The 18,451-nt window shown below is 51.4% G+C and overlaps 1 protein-coding gene across 5 annotated transcripts in view; it reads right to left on the minus strand.

Annotated features, from left to right (window-relative positions):
- The window catches only part of SCNN1B (sodium channel epithelial 1 subunit beta), a 79,017-nt gene that overhangs the window by 12,465 nt on the left and 48,101 nt on the right, over window positions 1–18,451 (minus strand). For 4 of the 5 annotated variants that reach the window (XM_070363201.1, XM_070363200.1, XM_070363203.1 and 1 more), the window contains exons 2-7: window positions 17,609–17,927; window positions 14,377–14,653; window positions 13,175–13,365; window positions 3,665–3,768; window positions 1,263–1,426; window positions 859–966 (exon numbers count right to left, since the gene is read on the minus strand). In XM_070363201.1, the coding sequence (XP_070219302.1) occupies window positions 859–966; window positions 1,263–1,426; window positions 3,665–3,768; window positions 13,175–13,365; window positions 14,377–14,653; window positions 17,609–17,919 (1,155 nt within the window). In that variant the 5' untranslated portion in view covers window positions 17,920–17,927. The remainder of the gene's footprint in view (window positions 1–858; window positions 967–1,262; window positions 1,427–3,664; window positions 3,769–13,174; window positions 13,366–14,376; window positions 14,654–17,608; window positions 17,928–18,451) is intronic. The other variant, XM_070363205.1, reaches the window with a different exon arrangement.

Below are 18,451 nucleotides of genomic sequence, written 5' to 3' on the forward strand. Positions count from 1 at the left end.
CTCGGGGCTCTCAGACACGGAGCTGGACACTGGGCTGCCCCCCAGCCATCCTGTGTCCTCATCCACCTAGGCAGACTGGACTGGGAGAGAAAGTGTCACTGTGAGCGGTCACTTTGGTCATCTTTGCAAAGAGTCAGTCTGTCCTGTCCTCTGGGGCCAGGTCTGAGGCCAAGCCTCGTGGCTGACCTTGGAGATCAGGATAAGAGGTAAGGAAGCCCCAGCTGCAACAAAGGGGATTAAGGCCAGATACAAAGAGGGACTTAGGAACACTGATGAGGCATTTGGACTAGGGTCTATAAGCCCCAATTTCCTCATTCTTAATAATAGCATCTACATCTTGGTATTGTTATGAGGATTAAATTATTTTATATATATATAATATATATGTAGAATATATATATGTAAAAAAATTTATATATGTAATGCACATGCAACAGTGCCTGCCTAGCATGATAAGCCTGCTATTATTAGTATATTATAATAATAATGGTATAGTATAATAAATGCATATACAATAAATGCTGTTAATAGCATATTAATATATACTAACAATAATTAATAATTATTGTTAGAATATTATTGCCTCATATGGGTACTGAAAGGATCAAATGATTGTTTAATCCATGTAAATCCTTAATACACACAAGAGTTCTTTTTGGGAAACCCCAGAGCAAAACCCCAAGGCCACACCTGCCAAGCAAGGACAAGAAGTGGCCAGACCCGGGCCCTGGTAAGAACCAGGACTAGACTGGTTCCCTAGCCTCCAGTGAACCTTGTGGTCCCAAAGATCCAGCAGAGCCAGCCTTGCTGGGACCAGCTTTCCCAGACACCTCAGGCCTCAAGCCACCATCGTCCCACCTGGATGGAGTAGGTCGTGTTGTAGTTGCTGTAGAGGTTTTGGATGGGGACGTCAGAGCCGTTCTTGGTGCACTGGCTATAGGGCTCGCCCTTGCGTTGCAGCTTGTCCTGTGTAAGAGGTAGTTTGTGGGGACCCCTGGTCACCCCTAGGAACCCCCCTCTGTTCCTCCCTCCCATCCAGCAAGTGGGCCTAGGGGATGCTCAGAGGGGCTGGAGGGCTGACGCCCCAGCAGGTGCCAGGGGTGGGGGGCACTCATCTTCCCCCAAGCGTGGGGCCCGCTGGGGTTCCAGGCAGAAGGTGAGGCAGGAGTGAATGGTGGGGAGGTCCAGGGCTTGGGGAGGCCCGGAGCTGCTCCTCTCAGGCCCCGGGAGGTTGGCACTGGGCAGACAGCCTGCAGGCATACCACGAGCACCCCGATGGATGTCTCCATCCCTGCCATGGCATAGATGCCCTCTTCCTTGATGAAGGGGTATGACCTCTGCTCGTGAAGCATCAGCCGGGCGCCAGCCGTAGACGTGAGGAAGGGGACGTAGTCTTCCTGGCCCATGTCCAGGATCAGTTTTAGGCCTGAGGGGAAGATGGGGCGGAGGGCAGCCTGAGCTGGCTCCCCAAGGCTGAGTGCAGACCCACCACCCACTGGTCCCAGCCCCCGCCAGCCAGGGAAGGCCAGGGTCTATGCAGGAAGCTGGCTCCACTTTACGAAAACCCGGACTTCTTGCCTTTTCTGAGGCCCACTTCCTAGTCTGAGCCAGCACGGTCTCCACTCTGGGCTCTGCCTGCCCCATCTCTACTCCACGGCCTCTTCCACACGGCAGGTAGATCCAAGGCTGCAGCCCAGGCAGCCTCGCCTCTCGTCTCCAGGGTCCTCTCAGCTGCCATGCTCCTTCTTACTGCTGGGCCTTCGTCAGGCTGTCTTCTCTTTGGAATGCTGTCTCCAGCCTCACCTTGCACCTAGAAACTCCTACTCTTCCTTCAGGGCTCAGTCCAAGTATCACTTCCTCCAGAAGCCTTCCCTGACTGTCTAGACTGGGTCTCGGGATCTCTGTCATACTCTCTCCTTGTCCTGGAACTCGCCTTCCAAGTACCTGTCTCACTTTTGAAATTTTTCTTTTATTATTTGTCTTCCTTCCCTACTCCACTGTTCTCTTCTTGAAGGTGGAGACCAGACTCAGTATTTTATGAATCATGGCAGGGGGTGCTTCCCAGATGGTGCCAGTGGTAAAGAACCCATTTGCCAATGCAGGAGATGCAAGAGATGTGGGTTTGATCCCTGTGTTTGGAAGATCCCCAGGTGAAGGAAATGGCAACCCACTCCAGTATTCTTACCTGGAAGTTTCCATGGACAGGGGAGTCTGGCAAGCTACTGTTCATGGGGTCACAAAAAGAGTTGGATACGACTGAGACAGGCAAGAAGAAAGGACTGGGCAGGACAAGAAGCCTAGCATTTATTGAGCATTTGCTGCATACTGAGTGCTGGGCTCAGGGCTTTATTTACATGATCTCATTGAGGCTTATAAAAGGCATATGAGATAGGTACAATTATTGTCCCCATTTTACAGATGAGGAAACTGAGACCCAAAGAGAGTAAGGGACCTTGTCATAGGTCACTCAACGAGGAAGTGGAAGTTGATGGACTTCTACAGGCAGCTTTGATCTTAATCATCAGTCATCACTAGAGAGTGAGCTAGCTGGCATCTCTGTGATGCCCAGTATCCTCAGAGGCTCCGGGGTGGGTGAAGTGTTGGTAGCCCACCCACACCCCTCTAGACCAGCAGCTCTGACAGTTGCTGAATGACACCTGTCTTTTGATGGCTGGGGAGCTCAGAACCTAAGGGTAGGGAGGAAGGATTTGCTCCCCAAGGCCTGGCGCAGATGCTGAGTCCACCAGCTGCTCCCAAGACGAGCAGCTTCTGCCATCAACCACTTCCCTCTTCCTCACTTCTGTTTACTACTTCACCTTCTCTCTGTCTCTCATGAACTGCACAGAAACGAGGCTGACAGTAAGGGCTCTGCCCCAGGCTAACTGTGTGATCATGGGAAAGTTACTTAAAACGTCTCAGAACATCTGCATTTAGTGAGAGTTTGCTGCTGGCCAGGCTCAGGGGCAAGGCCAATTGCTCTGTGCTCAGAGGTCTACCTGCCTTAGGCCAGGATGATGTGATGGGGTCTGAACCATATGCTCTGCTCATTTGCTCTGCTCATTTGCTCATTGTGCAAGAGCAGAAACGAGAGCTTCAAGAAGTTCAGTCTCGGTTCAGCATCACCTGGGGGTAAATGGTGGGGCTGGGATTCCATCTGGTCACAGAAGCCTGTGCTCTCAGCCACTGCTTCCTTGCTTTGCTCATCAGCAGAAGGGGCGCACCAGTCACTCACTACCCAGGGATTTTTGCGCATTGGGTTGGGGAGCAGCTGAGAAGGCACCTGGCCCTGCCCCGAGGTACCCAGTAGATGCTGCTGCTCTGCATGCCGGCCTCTGGCTAAACTCGGTCCTGTCCCTCAACAGCTGATGGTGTGTATGCTTGGTGATCACTCAATCATGTCTGACTCTTTGCGACCCCATGGACTGTAGCCCACCAGGCTCCTCTGTCCATGGGATCTTCCAGGCAAGAATAGTAGAGTGAGTTGCCATTTCCTACTCCAGGGGATCTTCCCGACCCAGGGATTGCACCCGCAAGCCTCCTAAATCTCCTGCACTGGGCAGGTGGATTCTTTACCACTGCACCATCTGGCTGATGGCCATTTGGTCTTTCATCCTCACATGATAGGATTTAAAACCTCATGGCTCTGGCTCCAGGACAGACTTACCGAACTCAGTTCCCGGGTTGGCTGAAGGGAGGGCCTTCTCCGTCATGCCCCAGTTGAAGATGTAACAGTTGCCATAATCAGGGTGGAAGATGGGTGTGAAGTTCCTGAAAGAAACACCATCAGCTGGAGGCCAGGGCCCATCCCCATCCCAGCTGATGTCACCCCCACTGCCACCCCCCGGGTGCGTGACAGCAGGGAGCTGGTAGATTACTGCTCAGAGAGGCTCAGGAATGGAGAAGTGAGCGACAGGTCATTCTGTCCATTCCCCTGCAGCCATGCACCCACCAGAGAGGAGATCCCCAGACTCTATTGGGAAAGAGAGTGTTCTTTGGGGTAGGAGCCAGGCTCTCTGGCTTAGTCATGAAGTATGAAGAAGTTGCTTTTCATTTCTTTCTTTTTTTTTTTTTTTTTGAGGTTAATTTGTGCTTTTATTTGCCAGTGTAATTTAACTACAGTGGCCTGTGAACTTTTTTGATCTAAAAATACAATTTTACATCACAATCCTACAAACATATACACATACATAAGATGTATACATATATAAAAGTGAAACAAAAGTTTTGTCAAAACCATCTGCCCTGAGGGTTATTTATTTATTTTGAGACCCAAAAAAGAAGCTTCTTTGATGTTTTCAGCTGTCTCGTCTACAGGGTCTTGTAAGCCATGTGGTCATTTAAATGGTGACCCCCCGAAAAGAGGTGTCCACAGCCTAACCCCAGGGACCTGTGAAAGTGACCTTATTTGGAGAAGGGATCTTCGCAGGCACAGTTAAGGATTTTGAGGTGAGATTAACCGGTTTTATCACGTGGGTCCTAAATCCACCCACAAGTGTCCTTAAAGAGTCGGCAGAGGAGTCACAGAGGAGAAGGTCACATGAAGACAGAGGCGGCGACTGAGAGGTACAAAGACAGAAGTCAGGAGCGCTGGAGCACATCCCCCCCATTGGAAGATGGATGCTTAACCACTGGACCACCAGGGGAGTCCCCATAAGAACTGCTAAAACACCGCTATTACCAGGTTAAACATAACTGATAAAAATTCCTTAGTATTATTATACATTCAATTTATATTGTCTCGTAGAGGTCAATTTTGGTTTTACAATTTATTGGTTTAAATTAAGATACAAACGACATTGACATGTGATTGGTTGATATGCCTTTTAAATCTCCTTTAATCTATGGCTTCCTTCAACTGACTTTTTTTGTTGTAAAATAGCTGTTAAGTTCTGGTTTCATCAAGCTAATAACTGAAGAGCGACTGATACAATTAGAGGGTCATCATTTTGTTCCCCTGATTTGGGGGCTTTGGGGCAAAATGCACAGGGGTGACCAATGCTGTGTGTCCCGATGGAAGGGCACAGGCTGCCCAGAAAGTGGCCTCGCCAACAAACAAAACAACAACCACAACACCCAGCTGTGAACAGGATCAAACATCTGTCTCTAACTACCATTTACAGCAAATACTGGAGACAGAGGAACAAGTTCAAAGATACCGCAAAAAGTCAATCTGCAAAATCCAGACTCCAGAAAATAAACAACCCAGTGTTTTCAACAAAAAAATTATGAGACAGGGAAAGGGAGGTAACCTTCAGATTGAAAGCAACTTCAAAGACTTGGTTCTATTCCCAACCTGTGGACTTTAATTGGATCCTCATTCAAACAGGCCAACAAAAAAGTCTGACACTGACAAGACTGAACACCACTGGGTAGATGATAGTAATGAGGAATCACCAATCGTTTCCTTTTTAAGGTGGCGAAACGGGATTGTGCTTCTGTCAAAAGTCTTTCTCTTTGAAGATACATTCTACACACCATATAGATGAAAAGGATGTGAGGTCTTGGATTTGCTTTAATGACAGGATGAGAGTCACACTTATTGGATCTGGGTGGTGGGTCCTCACACCCACCACCCAGGTGTGAGTTCCTCACACCCTGTTCTATGTGTATGCTCTCAAGTCCCCACGTGTGCCAAGTCACTTCAGTTGTGTTCGACTCTGTGCCACCCCATGGACTGCAGCCTGCCAGGCTCCTCTGTCCTTGGGATTGTCCAGGCAAGAATACTGGAGCGGGTTGCCATTCCCTTCTCCAGGGGATCTTCCCAACCCAGGGACTGGGATGGAACCCACGTCTCTTAAGTCTCCTACATTGGCAGGTGGGTTCTTTACCACTAGCACCCCCTGGGAAGCCCAATTTCAAGTCTCCATAGAAAACAGCATTTAAGGGGACTTCCCTCGTGGTCCAGTGGTTAAGACTCCACACTCCCAATGCAGGGAGCCGGGGTTCAAACCCTGGTCAAGGACCTAGATCCCACATGATGCAACTGAGAGTCTGCATGCCGAAATGAAGAGATCCTGCATCCCGAGACTAAGGGTCCCACAAGCAGCAACAAAGATCTAAGATCCTGAGTGCCTCAAATTAAGACCCATGGAGCTAAATAAATAAATATATTTTAAAAAATGGAACTAGCATTTAAAATGTCTTTGGATGTTTTTATATGGTTTTCTGTTATTTTATTAAAAACAGGAGGGAATGGGGCTCGGTGCATCAGATACTGCAGAAACATACCTGAAACACACTTTCTAAGCTTTCTGTTCCACAGTATTTACTGAGCTAATTTCCCCAGGTCATGCTGAAGATTTCAGTGTATGTTCTTTCCTTTAATTCTTGCAATAACCCCATGAGGTCAGCAGGTATTTGTCCCCATGTTTGGATTAAGAAGCCATTTCCTGTCTCTTTGGTCTCACCCTCTGCGCCAGCCAAATCAGGTGGGTCCAGGGCAGGTGGTGAAATCCGATCCAGGAGCTGACTCTGTCTGACATGCACGTGAGAGGCTTCCGCAGCCTCTGAGCTGAGGTGTCCTCCACCACGAAAGACAAACTGCATTTCTCACCCAACGCTTACTGAGTCACACACTGGGCTCAGGACACGGAGGCCAGCAAGACAGTCCTGCGCTTGAAGCTCATGGTGTAAGAGAGACCACAGAGTGGGGTCATGGCAATTCTCTTTCCTGCCCACCTCCTGCACCTCTAAGGCTCCCACCCTGGTCCAGGGCCGCCAGCTCCCCGCAACCCCGATTCCTGCAGGAGCCTCTGCCTCCACTCTTGCTGCCTTACAACCTTCCTCCTTCACAGTGGTCAGGGCAACTGTTTAAACTGTGAATCATGGGCTTCCCTGTGGTTCAGTGGTCAGGACTCTGCCTTCCGATGGAAGGGGTGTGGGTTCTATCCCTGGTTGAGCTAAGATCCCACATGCCTTGCAGCCAAAAAAAGCAATACTGTAACAAATTCAATAAAACTTAAAAAATAGTCCACATCCAAAAAAAAAAAAAAAAAAATTGCGAATCAGCCCATAGCATGCCCCCATTAGAACCTTCTAGAAGCTCCTTGCTGCTCTCAGAATAAAATGCAAATGCCCCACTTGGCTTCCTCCCACTTGTTCATTATACTCCAGAGACACTCCATGTTGTCTTCAAATTCAAGGCCCACTGCTCCTTGTGCCTGGAATATTCTCTGAGCAGATCTTCAAGTGTCTCGTTTCTCCTCCTCCTTTAGGTTTCATCTGCTCGGAGACGTCCCCTGACCTCCCTATGCAAAGTCACCTCCCAGTCACTTGACCATTTCCACCTGCTTATTTCCCTCATGGCTCAGTGGTAAAGAATCCACCTGCCAATGCAGGAGATGTGGGTTGGGAAGATCCCTTGGAGAAGGAAATGGCAACCCACTCCAGTATTCTTGCCTGGGAAATCCCATGGACAGAGGAGTCTGGCAGGCTACAGTCCATGGGGTCGCAAAGAGTCGGACACAACTTAGCAACTCAACAACAACAACAACATTCCCATGCTGGCATGCATCAGAAGCCGAACTCATTTTCTTGACTTAATTGCTTATCAGCGGCCTCTTGCTTTGGAAAATAATCCCAGGGAGGACAGCTGTCTGTCTGGAGGGAGAAAGAACCAAGGGCTCAGGCTCGGGAGCCAGCCTGCCTGAATTTGAATTCTGGCTCTGCCAGTTACTCACTGGTGAGCTTGGGGGAAGTCACTTCACCTCTCTGTGTTTCTCCCCCCATAACACTGGGGTAACAACAAAACCCACCCAAAAGGACTAAGGTGAGGGTTGGAAGCTGAGCACACTGAACCACTGAACAAATTCACCCCCGATCCTCAGAGACTGGCACTCGGTAGACAGACACTCAGTAAATATTTGTTGGATAAATTATAATATGTGATAAGAGTAGCAACAGAGATAAGCCTGGAAGAGTGGACGTGGGGGTGGGGAGTGGGTCAGGCAGGGGAGGGTTCCTGAAGGAGATGAGCCCTGAATTGAGACTTGAAGGATGAGTAAGAGGTAGCCGAGCTTTGCAGGTATGGGGTAGATGAAGGGCACCCCAGGCTGGGGGTGGGAGTGAGGGTGGGGTCCAGAGGGAAAAAACCACTCTGGGCGGGCACCGTGGAGTCTCTCTCCCAGGTGGGATCAGGGCTGCGGCCACAAGGGAGGAAATGAGCAGGGAAAACCAGTTGCAGCCGGGCGCCGGGTCTGGAAGGAGAGACCCCGCCCCTGGGACATGGGCACTCGATGTTCCCAAGGAGCTGCCTCGGACACCTACCGCCCAGGAGCGGGAGGTGGCTCTGGGCGCGGCCAGATCCCCTCCTGTCCCAGGTTGCACTCTGAGGCTTGCCAACTATTTGCTTGTTGATAAATGTTCTTTACCTGAAGAGGCTGCTCCCAGCACTGGCCGAGTCTGGCTCCAGAGCTAAGCGTTTCCCTCCCCAAACCTTCCCTGGAACAGAGATGAGGCATAAAGGCAGAGACCAGCAAGCTTCCTGCAAAGACTGGGAGATGGAGCATCCTAGCTGGGAGCCGTACAACGACAGTGGCACTGGGTAGTACGGTTTAGGGAAGGGAGAAACCGGAGGACCAACCCTTGAAGCAACAACAACACATGTGTGCCTGAAAAAGTGAACGTGAAAGTCGCTCAGTCGTGTCCGACTCTGCGATCCCATGGACCATACAGACCATAGAATTCTCCAGGCCAGAATACTGGAGTGGGTAGCTTATCCCTTCTCCAGGGGATCTTCCTGACCCAGGGATCAAACTGAGGTCTCCCTCATTGCGGGCAGATTCTTTACCAGCTGAGTCACCAGGGCAGCCCAAGAATACTGGAGTGGGTAACCGATCCCTTCTCCAGGGGATCTTCCTGACCCAGGAATCGAACCGGGGGCTCTTGCATTGCAGGCGGATTCTTTACCAACTGAGCAATCAGGGAAGCCATATGTGCCTAGAGCTTGGTTTCTAAATCCCATTCTCCAATAAAAGGACTGGAGCTTCTCAGAGAAATGGCTGATTCTAGGACTGGGGCATCTTTTAGTGCCAGAAAGCAAGGAAGTACTAAAACAATAAATAAATGGATGAGGACACGTCGAAGGGACACAGGAGCCAACTGAAGGAGCTCTCAGTGGCCAACACTAGAAAATTTTGAGTAATAAAATAAATAGTGTGGTATTGGATTACAACCCAAATATACAAGAGTCTATACTAGTATAAATAAATGATTGAATAAATAAACAAAAGCAGAAGACATTCCGTACAGAAGAATTCCGAATAGTGTCTGTTCCCCTCTCCAGGTGAAGTGGAGTTTAATCTCTCTTCTCGTGCTGCTTCCCCCACCCCACCCCATAGAGTACAGGCTGAACTTAGAGCTCATGATACAGAGCACGGCGGAGAAGCCCAACACACCCCACCTTAACCAAGGGAGGAGGGTCAACATCACGGGTGGTTCTGAGTGGCTAACATGTACCCCCTGATAGGATGTGACAAGGAAGCCCTCCACCTCTGTGGTCTTCTTCCCCCAAATCCATCTTATCTGTATAAACCCCAACAGCTTGCTATAAAACAGCTGACCAGGACCCCGAAATGGTCACAGTCATCCAGAACAAGGAAATCTGAGAAAGTGTCACAGTCGGAAGGGACGAAGGAGACATGACAACCGACAGCAATGTGGTCTCTTGGATGGAAGCCTGAGCAGGAAAAGATCATCAGGAAAAACCAACAAATCCGAATAAAGTGTTAGGTTTGTTTACTAGTGATGTGGCCAGGTTGGCTTCTTACTTTTGATAGATTACATGATGACTAAGATGTTATGGATAGGGGAAGCTGGGTGAGGAGTACCAGGGAACTCTGTGTACTCTCTTTGAAACTTTTCTATAAATCTAAAACTACTCCACAATAAAAAGTTAATCTTTAAATTGCTCCTATAATTCTTAGCACGTGCTAAGTACTGTTCTAAACAGTTTATCTATGTAAACTCACTTAATCCCCATGATAGCCTTGTGAGGTCATTTCACCATCCCTATTTTCCAGATGAGAAAACTGAGACCCAGAGAAGCTAAGCAGTATGCCCCCAAACAGAAAAGTTGAAAGTATTAGTCGCTCAGTCCTGTCTGACTCTTTGCAACCCCATGGACGGTATGTAGCCCACCAGGCTCCTCTGTCCATGAGATTCTCCAGGCAAAAATACTGGAGTGAGTAGCCATTCCCTTCTCCAGGGGATTGTCCCAACCCAGGAATCAAACCCGGGTCTCCTGCATTGCAGGTGAGTTCTTTACCATCTGAGCCACCAGGAAAGCCCAGCTGGTATTCAAACCCAGGCGGCTTGGTGTCAGGGTCCAAACGTGGCTCATACTTTCCTAAAACTGCAGTGGCTGCACCTTCAGCATTCACTAATACGAGGTGGAGAGGATGGAGACCAGGACAGAGTAAGGGAGCCAAAGTGTCTGGGGCCCAACACTGGGAGGGCAGAGAGAGGCACGTGTCCTCTGGCGCTGAGTCTGAGGCTGATTCAGGAAGATGGGCAACTAGTAGGCTGTGGGACTGACAAGCAGCACGGAGATGGGTGGACCAGGGTCTCCATGCCAAGGAACCGCCGAGGGCTGAAGAAACGAGCTTGGGAGGAAGGAAGGAAGACGATCTCGATTTCTGATGAGGCGATGAAGTGACGCCAGGTGGGCCTGGCTCAGACTGCCACCTCGGCTACTCACCCGGTGTGTGACCTCAGAGATGTTGCTTAACCTCTCTGCGCAGTGCTGTATCACATAAAACAAGGGCTGGTTGCCAGAGTTAGCCTGACTGATTTTATACATGTGAAGTGCTAAGAATAGTGCCTGGACAGAAGAAGGGTGCAATGAGCGTTGGCATCATTACTGAAGAATGAGTGCCTTGTGAAATGCGGGTTTAATGAGAGTAATACTGAGTTCATCACTACTGTCAGCCTGTCACGTACATTAACTCACTTAATATTCCAAAGAACCCAGTGGAGTAGGCACAGGCTTTCCAGGGGGCTCAGTGGTAAGGCACCTGCCCGCCAATGTAGGAGACATAAGAGACATGGGTTTGATCCCTGGGTCGGGAAGATCCCCTGGAGGAGGAAATGGCACCCACTCCAGTATTCTTTCCTGGGAAATCCCAAGGACAGAGGAGCCTGGTGGGCTACAGTCCATGGGGTCGCAAAGAGTCAGACATGCCTGAGCTTGCACGCACGTGCACACAGAGTAAGCACTGTTGTTGCCTATTGTATGCAGGAGGAAAAAGGAGGCGTATCAAGGTTAAGACGCGTGCTTGAAGCCACACAGCTGGTAAGACAGAGCAAGGATTTGAACCCAATGGTCTAACTGCAGAGTCCAGCCTTGACCACCTCACTAGATTTATTCCCCAGTCACAGCCACACCACAGAGTTATGCGGCCAACACCTGGTGCTGCCTGCCCGCCAGCCATCTTCTCAGTCAGCTGACCCAAATAGGGCTGGCTCTGGAGGGCGCCATCTTAGCAACATGGAGACCATCCCCAGGCTGCCTCCAGCCCTGCCTCAGGCCAGGAAGTCGCTGCGGGCTCTGTTTAGGGACCGTGCTGTGTGCAGAACACACATCTTCAAGCCCTGGGATCCCACTAAGAGATGCTTACACAAAGTGCCAAGAACCGGGCAGCAGGTCCCAGTGGATCCTAACAGATCCCACTTTTTCAACTCACTCGCACTTCAGGGCATATTCTGACTGAGCAGATAAGCCATATGTTTTAAATTACCATATTACATCTCTCTCTTTCAGCTGTGAGGATAAAGATGAATTTATAGGCACAGACCGCGTTTACTGGTACCCACAACCTTAAGGCGGGCTGCCAGGAGTGGTGGGGCAGGTAGGCTCTGAAGCAAGTCTCCCCAGAGAGAGGGGTTGGAACCCAGCCTGCAACCAGCCAGCGAGGACGCGTGCCGTCGGTGGGGGGCCAGCACGCAGCTCTCCCACCTGTAGGTCCCTCCTCCTCTGATTCTCACAAACACCTAGGCGGGCAGCTCTGCCTGCTCAGGGCGCCTTGACTCCTTGACACGACCTACACCTGCCCTGTGCCTGTGCTTTCTGGGCGACAGAACCAGCAGATTCTTGACGGAGGTTCCCGAGGGCTCATGAGCTGACTGACGCGGGCTGAGGCCACAGTCCCCAGGAGTTTGAAACCAGTAGCCTGCCACTCGTCTAAAACGGCAAGATTCGGCAAAAAGTCCCTGTCTCCAGAGACCTGAAGTGTGGGAATCTGAAGCTCCAGACCAGGAGGATGCTAGCGCCTCAGGGAAATGGGACCGGCCAAAGCCCAGGGCCAGACTCGGGGCGGCGGGGGGGCGCCCGCCACACCAGGAGGTCTGCCATGAGGCCAGGAGGGGGCACTGGGGCCTCAGCAGCTCGCCTGCCTGTGCCCAGCCTCCCTTCCCAAGTGACCCGCCCATCGAATCTGTCCGAGAGTTGGGGACAGAGCTGGGTGCTCAGTCCCAGGGTCTGAATGGTCAAAAGCTGGAGGTGGTGGTGCAGGGAAGGAGGTGGAGATCTGTGGACCAAGTGTAAGAGGACCCAGGCTTTCGGAGTTAATGCTGCCCTCATCCTGCCATCTTCTCAACCCTGGGGTTGTTTGGGAAAAGGGTGTTTATGACAAAGGCTTCTAGGGCTCTGTTCTAAGTGCTGACATGAGCCGATTCATTTACTCTACATGAGACACAGATATGGTTATTGTTCCATCTTAGGGATGAGAAAACAGGGCAGTAGATGCTGGGTATTGGAGGCTAACAGCTCATGGCTGCCCCTTCTCCCGCCTCCTTGCCTGGGAAGTTAGGAGACCCCCAGCCCATGCTCCCGGGGGTGGCACCACCCAGGGAGTGACTGATGGGGCCATGTGCAAGGGGCCGCCCCCCTGCTTAAGGGAGTACAGCTCTGCAGGGCAGTTTACAGGGATGACGCTTGGGTTAGACGCCACCTGAGGCCACATCCTCCCTTAGCGCCGTCCTCTTTCCCTACAGACTTTCCCTAAAGTGATGCCCTCAGGACATGATGGGGCCGTCAACGCATCCTCTTCTCAAACTCCCTCTAAGAAGCCAAAGACAGCAGGGTACAGACAATTGGGGTAACCGGCTAAGTGGCCGAGCTGGGGTGTGGACCCAGGATGTGGATGGACCCCGGCCTCGGGAGCCCACTGGCTCTCACCTGTAGTTGCAGGGCTCTGCCCCGAACAGGCAGGCCAGGATCAGCCGCTCGGCAGGGTAGCCCATGGCCACCAGCTCCTGGTTTGGAACCTGTGCAAAGATGTTGGTGGCCTGCAGGGTGTACCACTCCGTCACGGCCTGGGTGGCGCTGCTGAAGTTCCGGAAGGTACACGTGGTTCCATTGTGGCTGCACTGCGGGGGGTGGGGGGGGTGTCGAGAGGGGTTCCTGTGGGTGGGGGCTGCTCAGGGACCCCCCAACCCTGAAAGCCAGGGCAGCGAGGGTGCTGCCAGCTGCCCTTCCTCGGGTGGCACCTTGGTGCTGGGGTGGCCAGTGGCTGGCCGGTGGGCAGTGTGTTGGCACTCACAGTCACAAGGCTTGGGTTGCAGCAACAGCCACCCCCATATAACATTGCTCAGGCCTGAGCCAACCCACTTGCACACACATCCACACAGTCACGTCCACACAGACATCTTTCTGACACCTGCAGTCACACGATGTCCTGGCATCACAACTATATACACACGTGTCCACATGCCTCGAGTCACACAAGTGGCCCCACACTCATGCTCACATGGACACGTGAGCAGCAGACACACTTGACCCTCCGCTCCCCCAACTCCACTCCCAGCCCCGTCCCAGATATCCAGAGGCAGCCCCCTGGAGGCCGGGTGGACCATGAAGGACTCGAGACTTCAGGTTCTGCCCCCTCCTCTCTGATGGGGAAAGATCCTGACCACATATTGGGTACCAGGGCAGATCATCAGAATCACCAGGAAGCCTATTAACAACATAGATTCTTGGGTCTGGGCCCAAAACTGCCCTTTCAGATTCTCCAGGAGTCAGGCCCAGGGCTCTGTGCAGTTACAGAGCCACCAGGGATCCCAGGCACAGACAGGGAACCTTCTTCCCACCTGCAGGCTTGCAGCCATCCCAGCAGTCCAGTTATGCTTTGGCAATGACTGTACAGCATAGCTGTGGTTTTCCACCTGCCCAATACTTATGCCCCTGTCTTCTGATAATAAGACTTAATTCCTTCTTCAGGAAGCCACCCACCCCTTCCCCCTCGCTCAGTCCATGTAGTCTGATAGAGGCTCAGCTCTCCCCTAGCCAAGACCCAGATTTGTTAAGGAAAGAGACTCCCATAGGACTCACTGGAGAGGGCCCATTGTTTGAGCCGTGCCAGGGGAGGGGGCCCCACTTACTAGTCTCATGGCTACTTTGCACCTGTGGGCACTGCAGGGCCTTCCTGGTGCTGGGCTGTTGCTTGCTGAGCCATTGAAGTTGTCCTCAAACAGGTCCAGAACCACCGGGTGGTGGGGGTTCTGCTCGTTGATAAAGACCAGGGGCGTGTGGTGCCAGATGGACAGGTTCAGGGCCCTGGTGTCATTGACCTGGCTGAGCTCGGGACCCAGGATCCTCCCCAAGACTGCCTCCATCAGTTCGTCCAGGTCCTTCAGCAAATGCTGGACTTTGGAGTACCTGGGTGGGGGAGAGGGCCAGTCAAGGGGGCAAGGGGCAGCTGCAGAGCACAGCGGCCATAGTCCAGTCGCCTCCTACTCTAGCGTGGCTGCCACCACGTGTGAGAAGCCTGCTCCTCCCCGCCCCCAGTGCCCACCTCTCGACCCACCCACCCATGCGTCCGTGCCTCCTTCCACCACCTGCTCACTCTTTCTTCACCCAGTATTTGGTGGGTATCTACCATGTGCCAAGTACACAGAGGCTATTATACTACGTGCAAGGCACAGAGGATATTATAGCAAACAAGACAGATCGAGTCTCTTTTCCTATGAAATTCACATGCTACAGAGACAGAATCCTAAGAGCTCATGGTTGTTGATCCCTCACCATGTGTCAGGTGCTAGGTGTTTCCTGCATCTTCTTTGAGTTAATTTATAAATAAAATTCTACAATGACCCCATGTGGATAAAGAAACTCTGGGAGTTGCTGTGATTTCCTGAGCTAACCCCACTGAAGAAGGCACAGAGCTGAGAACCTGGGTTTGGTGGGCCCCAGTTGGTATCTGTGGGTGCACGGGGTTCAGACTTCTTCCTCCCAGGAGGGGTATAATATTGGAAGAGGGGCAGGCCTGTGATCCTGAGGTCCTAAATCTCCAGCAGCAATTTGGGGAATAGGAGCCAGTTTCAGCAGGGAGAAGACTGTGGGGTTGGGATCCAGGATCTTCTCAGTCCCTGAGGTTCCCATACTGGAAGTGGTGACCAGTCAGTCCGGCAGAAATGTGTCCACCCCAATGAGTGTTTCCACCAAGCCCTGGGTTGGGGGGCTCCAAGCCCTGCACCCCTGTCACTACAGAACCCAATTTATCCAAGATCCTGCCCAGAGTGTGGTCTCCAGGGTGGTGTGTGTCAACTCTGGCTGGAGGACTTCCTGTAGGAGAGGGCACTAAACCCTAGATATAGGCCCAAGTGCTGGTATGAAGGTGGACAGCGGCCAGAGCTGACATCAGTTGCAGACGCTGACACCACCTGTTCTCTGATCACCAAACCAGCCACCTCTGTGCGTACAGGGAGGGGAGGACTGGGAATGTGCTGGGCTGTGGGGTGGGGGCTGCTATTATAGCCTGGATGTCTACAGCTGCTGTCAAGCTTGGTAAGATCTGGGTTTGAATTCCAGCATGCCACTTAATGGGCTTCCCTGGTAGCTCAGCTGGTAAAGAATCCGCTTGCAATGCAGGAGACCCTGGTTCGATTCCTGGTACAGCAAGATCCCCTGGAGAAGAGATAGGCTACGCACACTCCAGTATTCTTAGGCTTCCCTGGTGGCTTAGACGTTAAAGAATCTGCCTGCAATGCGGGAGACCTGAGTTTGATCCATGGGTTGGGAAGATTCCCTGTAGAAGGGCATGGCAACCCACTCCAGTATTCTTGCTTGGAGAATCCCCGTGGACAGGGGAGCCTGGTGGGCTACAGTCCATGGGGTCGCAAAGAGTCGGGACTGAGTGACCAAACCCAGCACAGCATGCCACTTAACATCTGTGTGACCGTGGGTAGGTTAACCTCTCTGAGGCTCTCTTCTCTCATCTGTGAAATAGTGGGAGATTAAAGCATTTACCCTAGAGGATTTTTGGAGGATTCAATAGGGTGATGCTTATAAGCAGGATGTGTTATTATAATTATTAAGAGTTTTCTTGAGTAGCTTCAAAGACCCACCCAAGCAAGGAAGAACAGCCCTATGACCAGAATGAGGTGACTTTCTGATAACTGGAAATGTAAACAGGAAGTACGATTTCTTCCAGGACCTCCTTTTGGACAAGAACGCTTTCTGTGACTCAGACGTGCTGGCTCATTTTTCAACCCCTTGAATGCACCAGGCTCTGCCTCACCCCAGGACCTTTGCATGTGCTATGTCCTCCACTTGGAGCACTCTCTTCATTCCACCCGGCTAGTGTCTACTCATTTCCTGGGGCATTTTTCTGTGACCCCCTGCCTTTCCTAAACCGACTAGGCTGGGTCTCCTTGGGTGTCTGCCTTGCCATCCAGTGGTTAAACAGTGGCAGTTCTGGAGTCAGATAAGACCTAGATTCAAATTCCACAGTTGCTCACTGAGTGTCTCTGGGCAAGTTCCCTCACCACTCTGAATCTCCATTTCCTGACCTGTGAACTGGGGCTACTAGAGTAGTGCCCCCCAACCCCCACCCCAGAGTGGTTGTGTGGATTAGAATGACATGAATTATCCAAAGAACACTCAACATATTGCCTGGCATTTAGGCAATATTATGAAATGCACTCAATGCATGGTTGCTATAGATGGCTGGAGGGCTTCCTGTAGGAGAGGGCACTAAACCCTGGATACAGGTCCAGTTTAATCCTCACAATGAGAATGATTTCAATGTTTATGGAAGAAAAGATGAATTTCTGTTTTCGCTGGGAGGCTGTGATGAGAACAGGAGGAACTTTGTTTTAGTTACTGATGCATTTCTGGTGCCCCATAACGGTGCCTGGCAATAGTAGTGTGTTAGTTGCTCAGTTGTGTCCTACTCTTTATGATCCTGTGGACCACAGCCTGCCAGGCTTCTCTGTCCATGCAATTCTCCAGGCAAGAATACTGGAGTGGGTAAGCCATTCCCTTCTCCAGGAGTTCTTCCCGACCAAGGGATCAAACCTGCCTTGCAGGTGGATTCTTTACCATCTGGGCCACAAGGGAAGCCCCAATAGTAGGTGGCAATTGTAGGTGCTCAATAAATACACACTGAATCAATAAATAAGCACTAGTGTGAAGGCACTACCAGGTATTTTTGGAGGTTCTTTTTAAGCTGAGGAGATTTATGAATTTTGAATCTTACTTGCTGCACAGAGGGAAAGAGACAGAGAGAGAGAGAGAAAGGAGGAAATGGGAAAGAAGGAAGGAAAGCTGGAAGGAAGGAAAATGAAGGGAAGCAGCCCCGCTGAGACCAGCCGTGCTCCAGGGACCACCTACTGGAAGGGGCTGGCGTTGCAGATGGTGACCGCGGGGAAGTCCATGGTCTTGAAGCCGATGGAGAGGGAGACGCTGACCTCCCAGTTCAGGTAGGTCTTGATGAATAGGCCCCACTGCCAGCAGACGAGGGAGGTGAAGAGCAAGGTGAGCACGAACCACATGGCCTTCTTCTTGGGCCCCTCGCAGATGATGCGCTTGGGGCCATGGGTGTTGGTGTTGTCACAGTACCACACCAGCAGCTCCTTGTATGTGTAGCCGGGGCCCTTCTGCAGCCGATGCAGGCCCTTGAGCAGGTACTTCTTCACGTGCATCGTGGCTCCTGCAGAGACAGCCGCGAGAGCCACGTCAGATACCACGCCAGCCTCACATCCCAGGATCTCCCAGTTGTGACCAGGGCATGCGCACTGGAGACAGGCAGGCTGGCCCTCTTTCCATTCCTCCCCACCTCCCTCCCTTCCATCTTGCCATTTATCATCCAGCCATCTGGGTGCTAAGTCACTAAAGTCATGTCCGATTTGGTGTGACCCTATGGATTGTAGCCCACCAGGCTCTTCTGTCCATGGGATTCTCCAGGCAAGAATACTGGAGTGGCTTGCCATGGCCTCCCCTAGGGGATTTTCCCAACCCAGGGATCCAACCTGAATCTCTTACAACTCCTGCATTGGTAGGTGAGTTCTTTACCACTAGGCCCACCCCAAAACCTTTATTAAGTGCCTACTGTATGCCAGACACTTAATTAGCCCCTCTGAACTCAATGATGAGCAAAATGGACATGGTTTCTTCCCTCTGGGAATTTCCAGCTTAGTGGACAAGTTACTTAAACTCCCAACTTCTTAGGTTCTC

Source organism: Bos mutus, chromosome 25, assembly GCF_027580195.1.
Source record: "Bos mutus isolate GX-2022 chromosome 25, NWIPB_WYAK_1.1, whole genome shotgun sequence".
NCBI lineage: Eukaryota > Metazoa > Chordata > Mammalia > Artiodactyla > Bovidae > Bos > Bos mutus.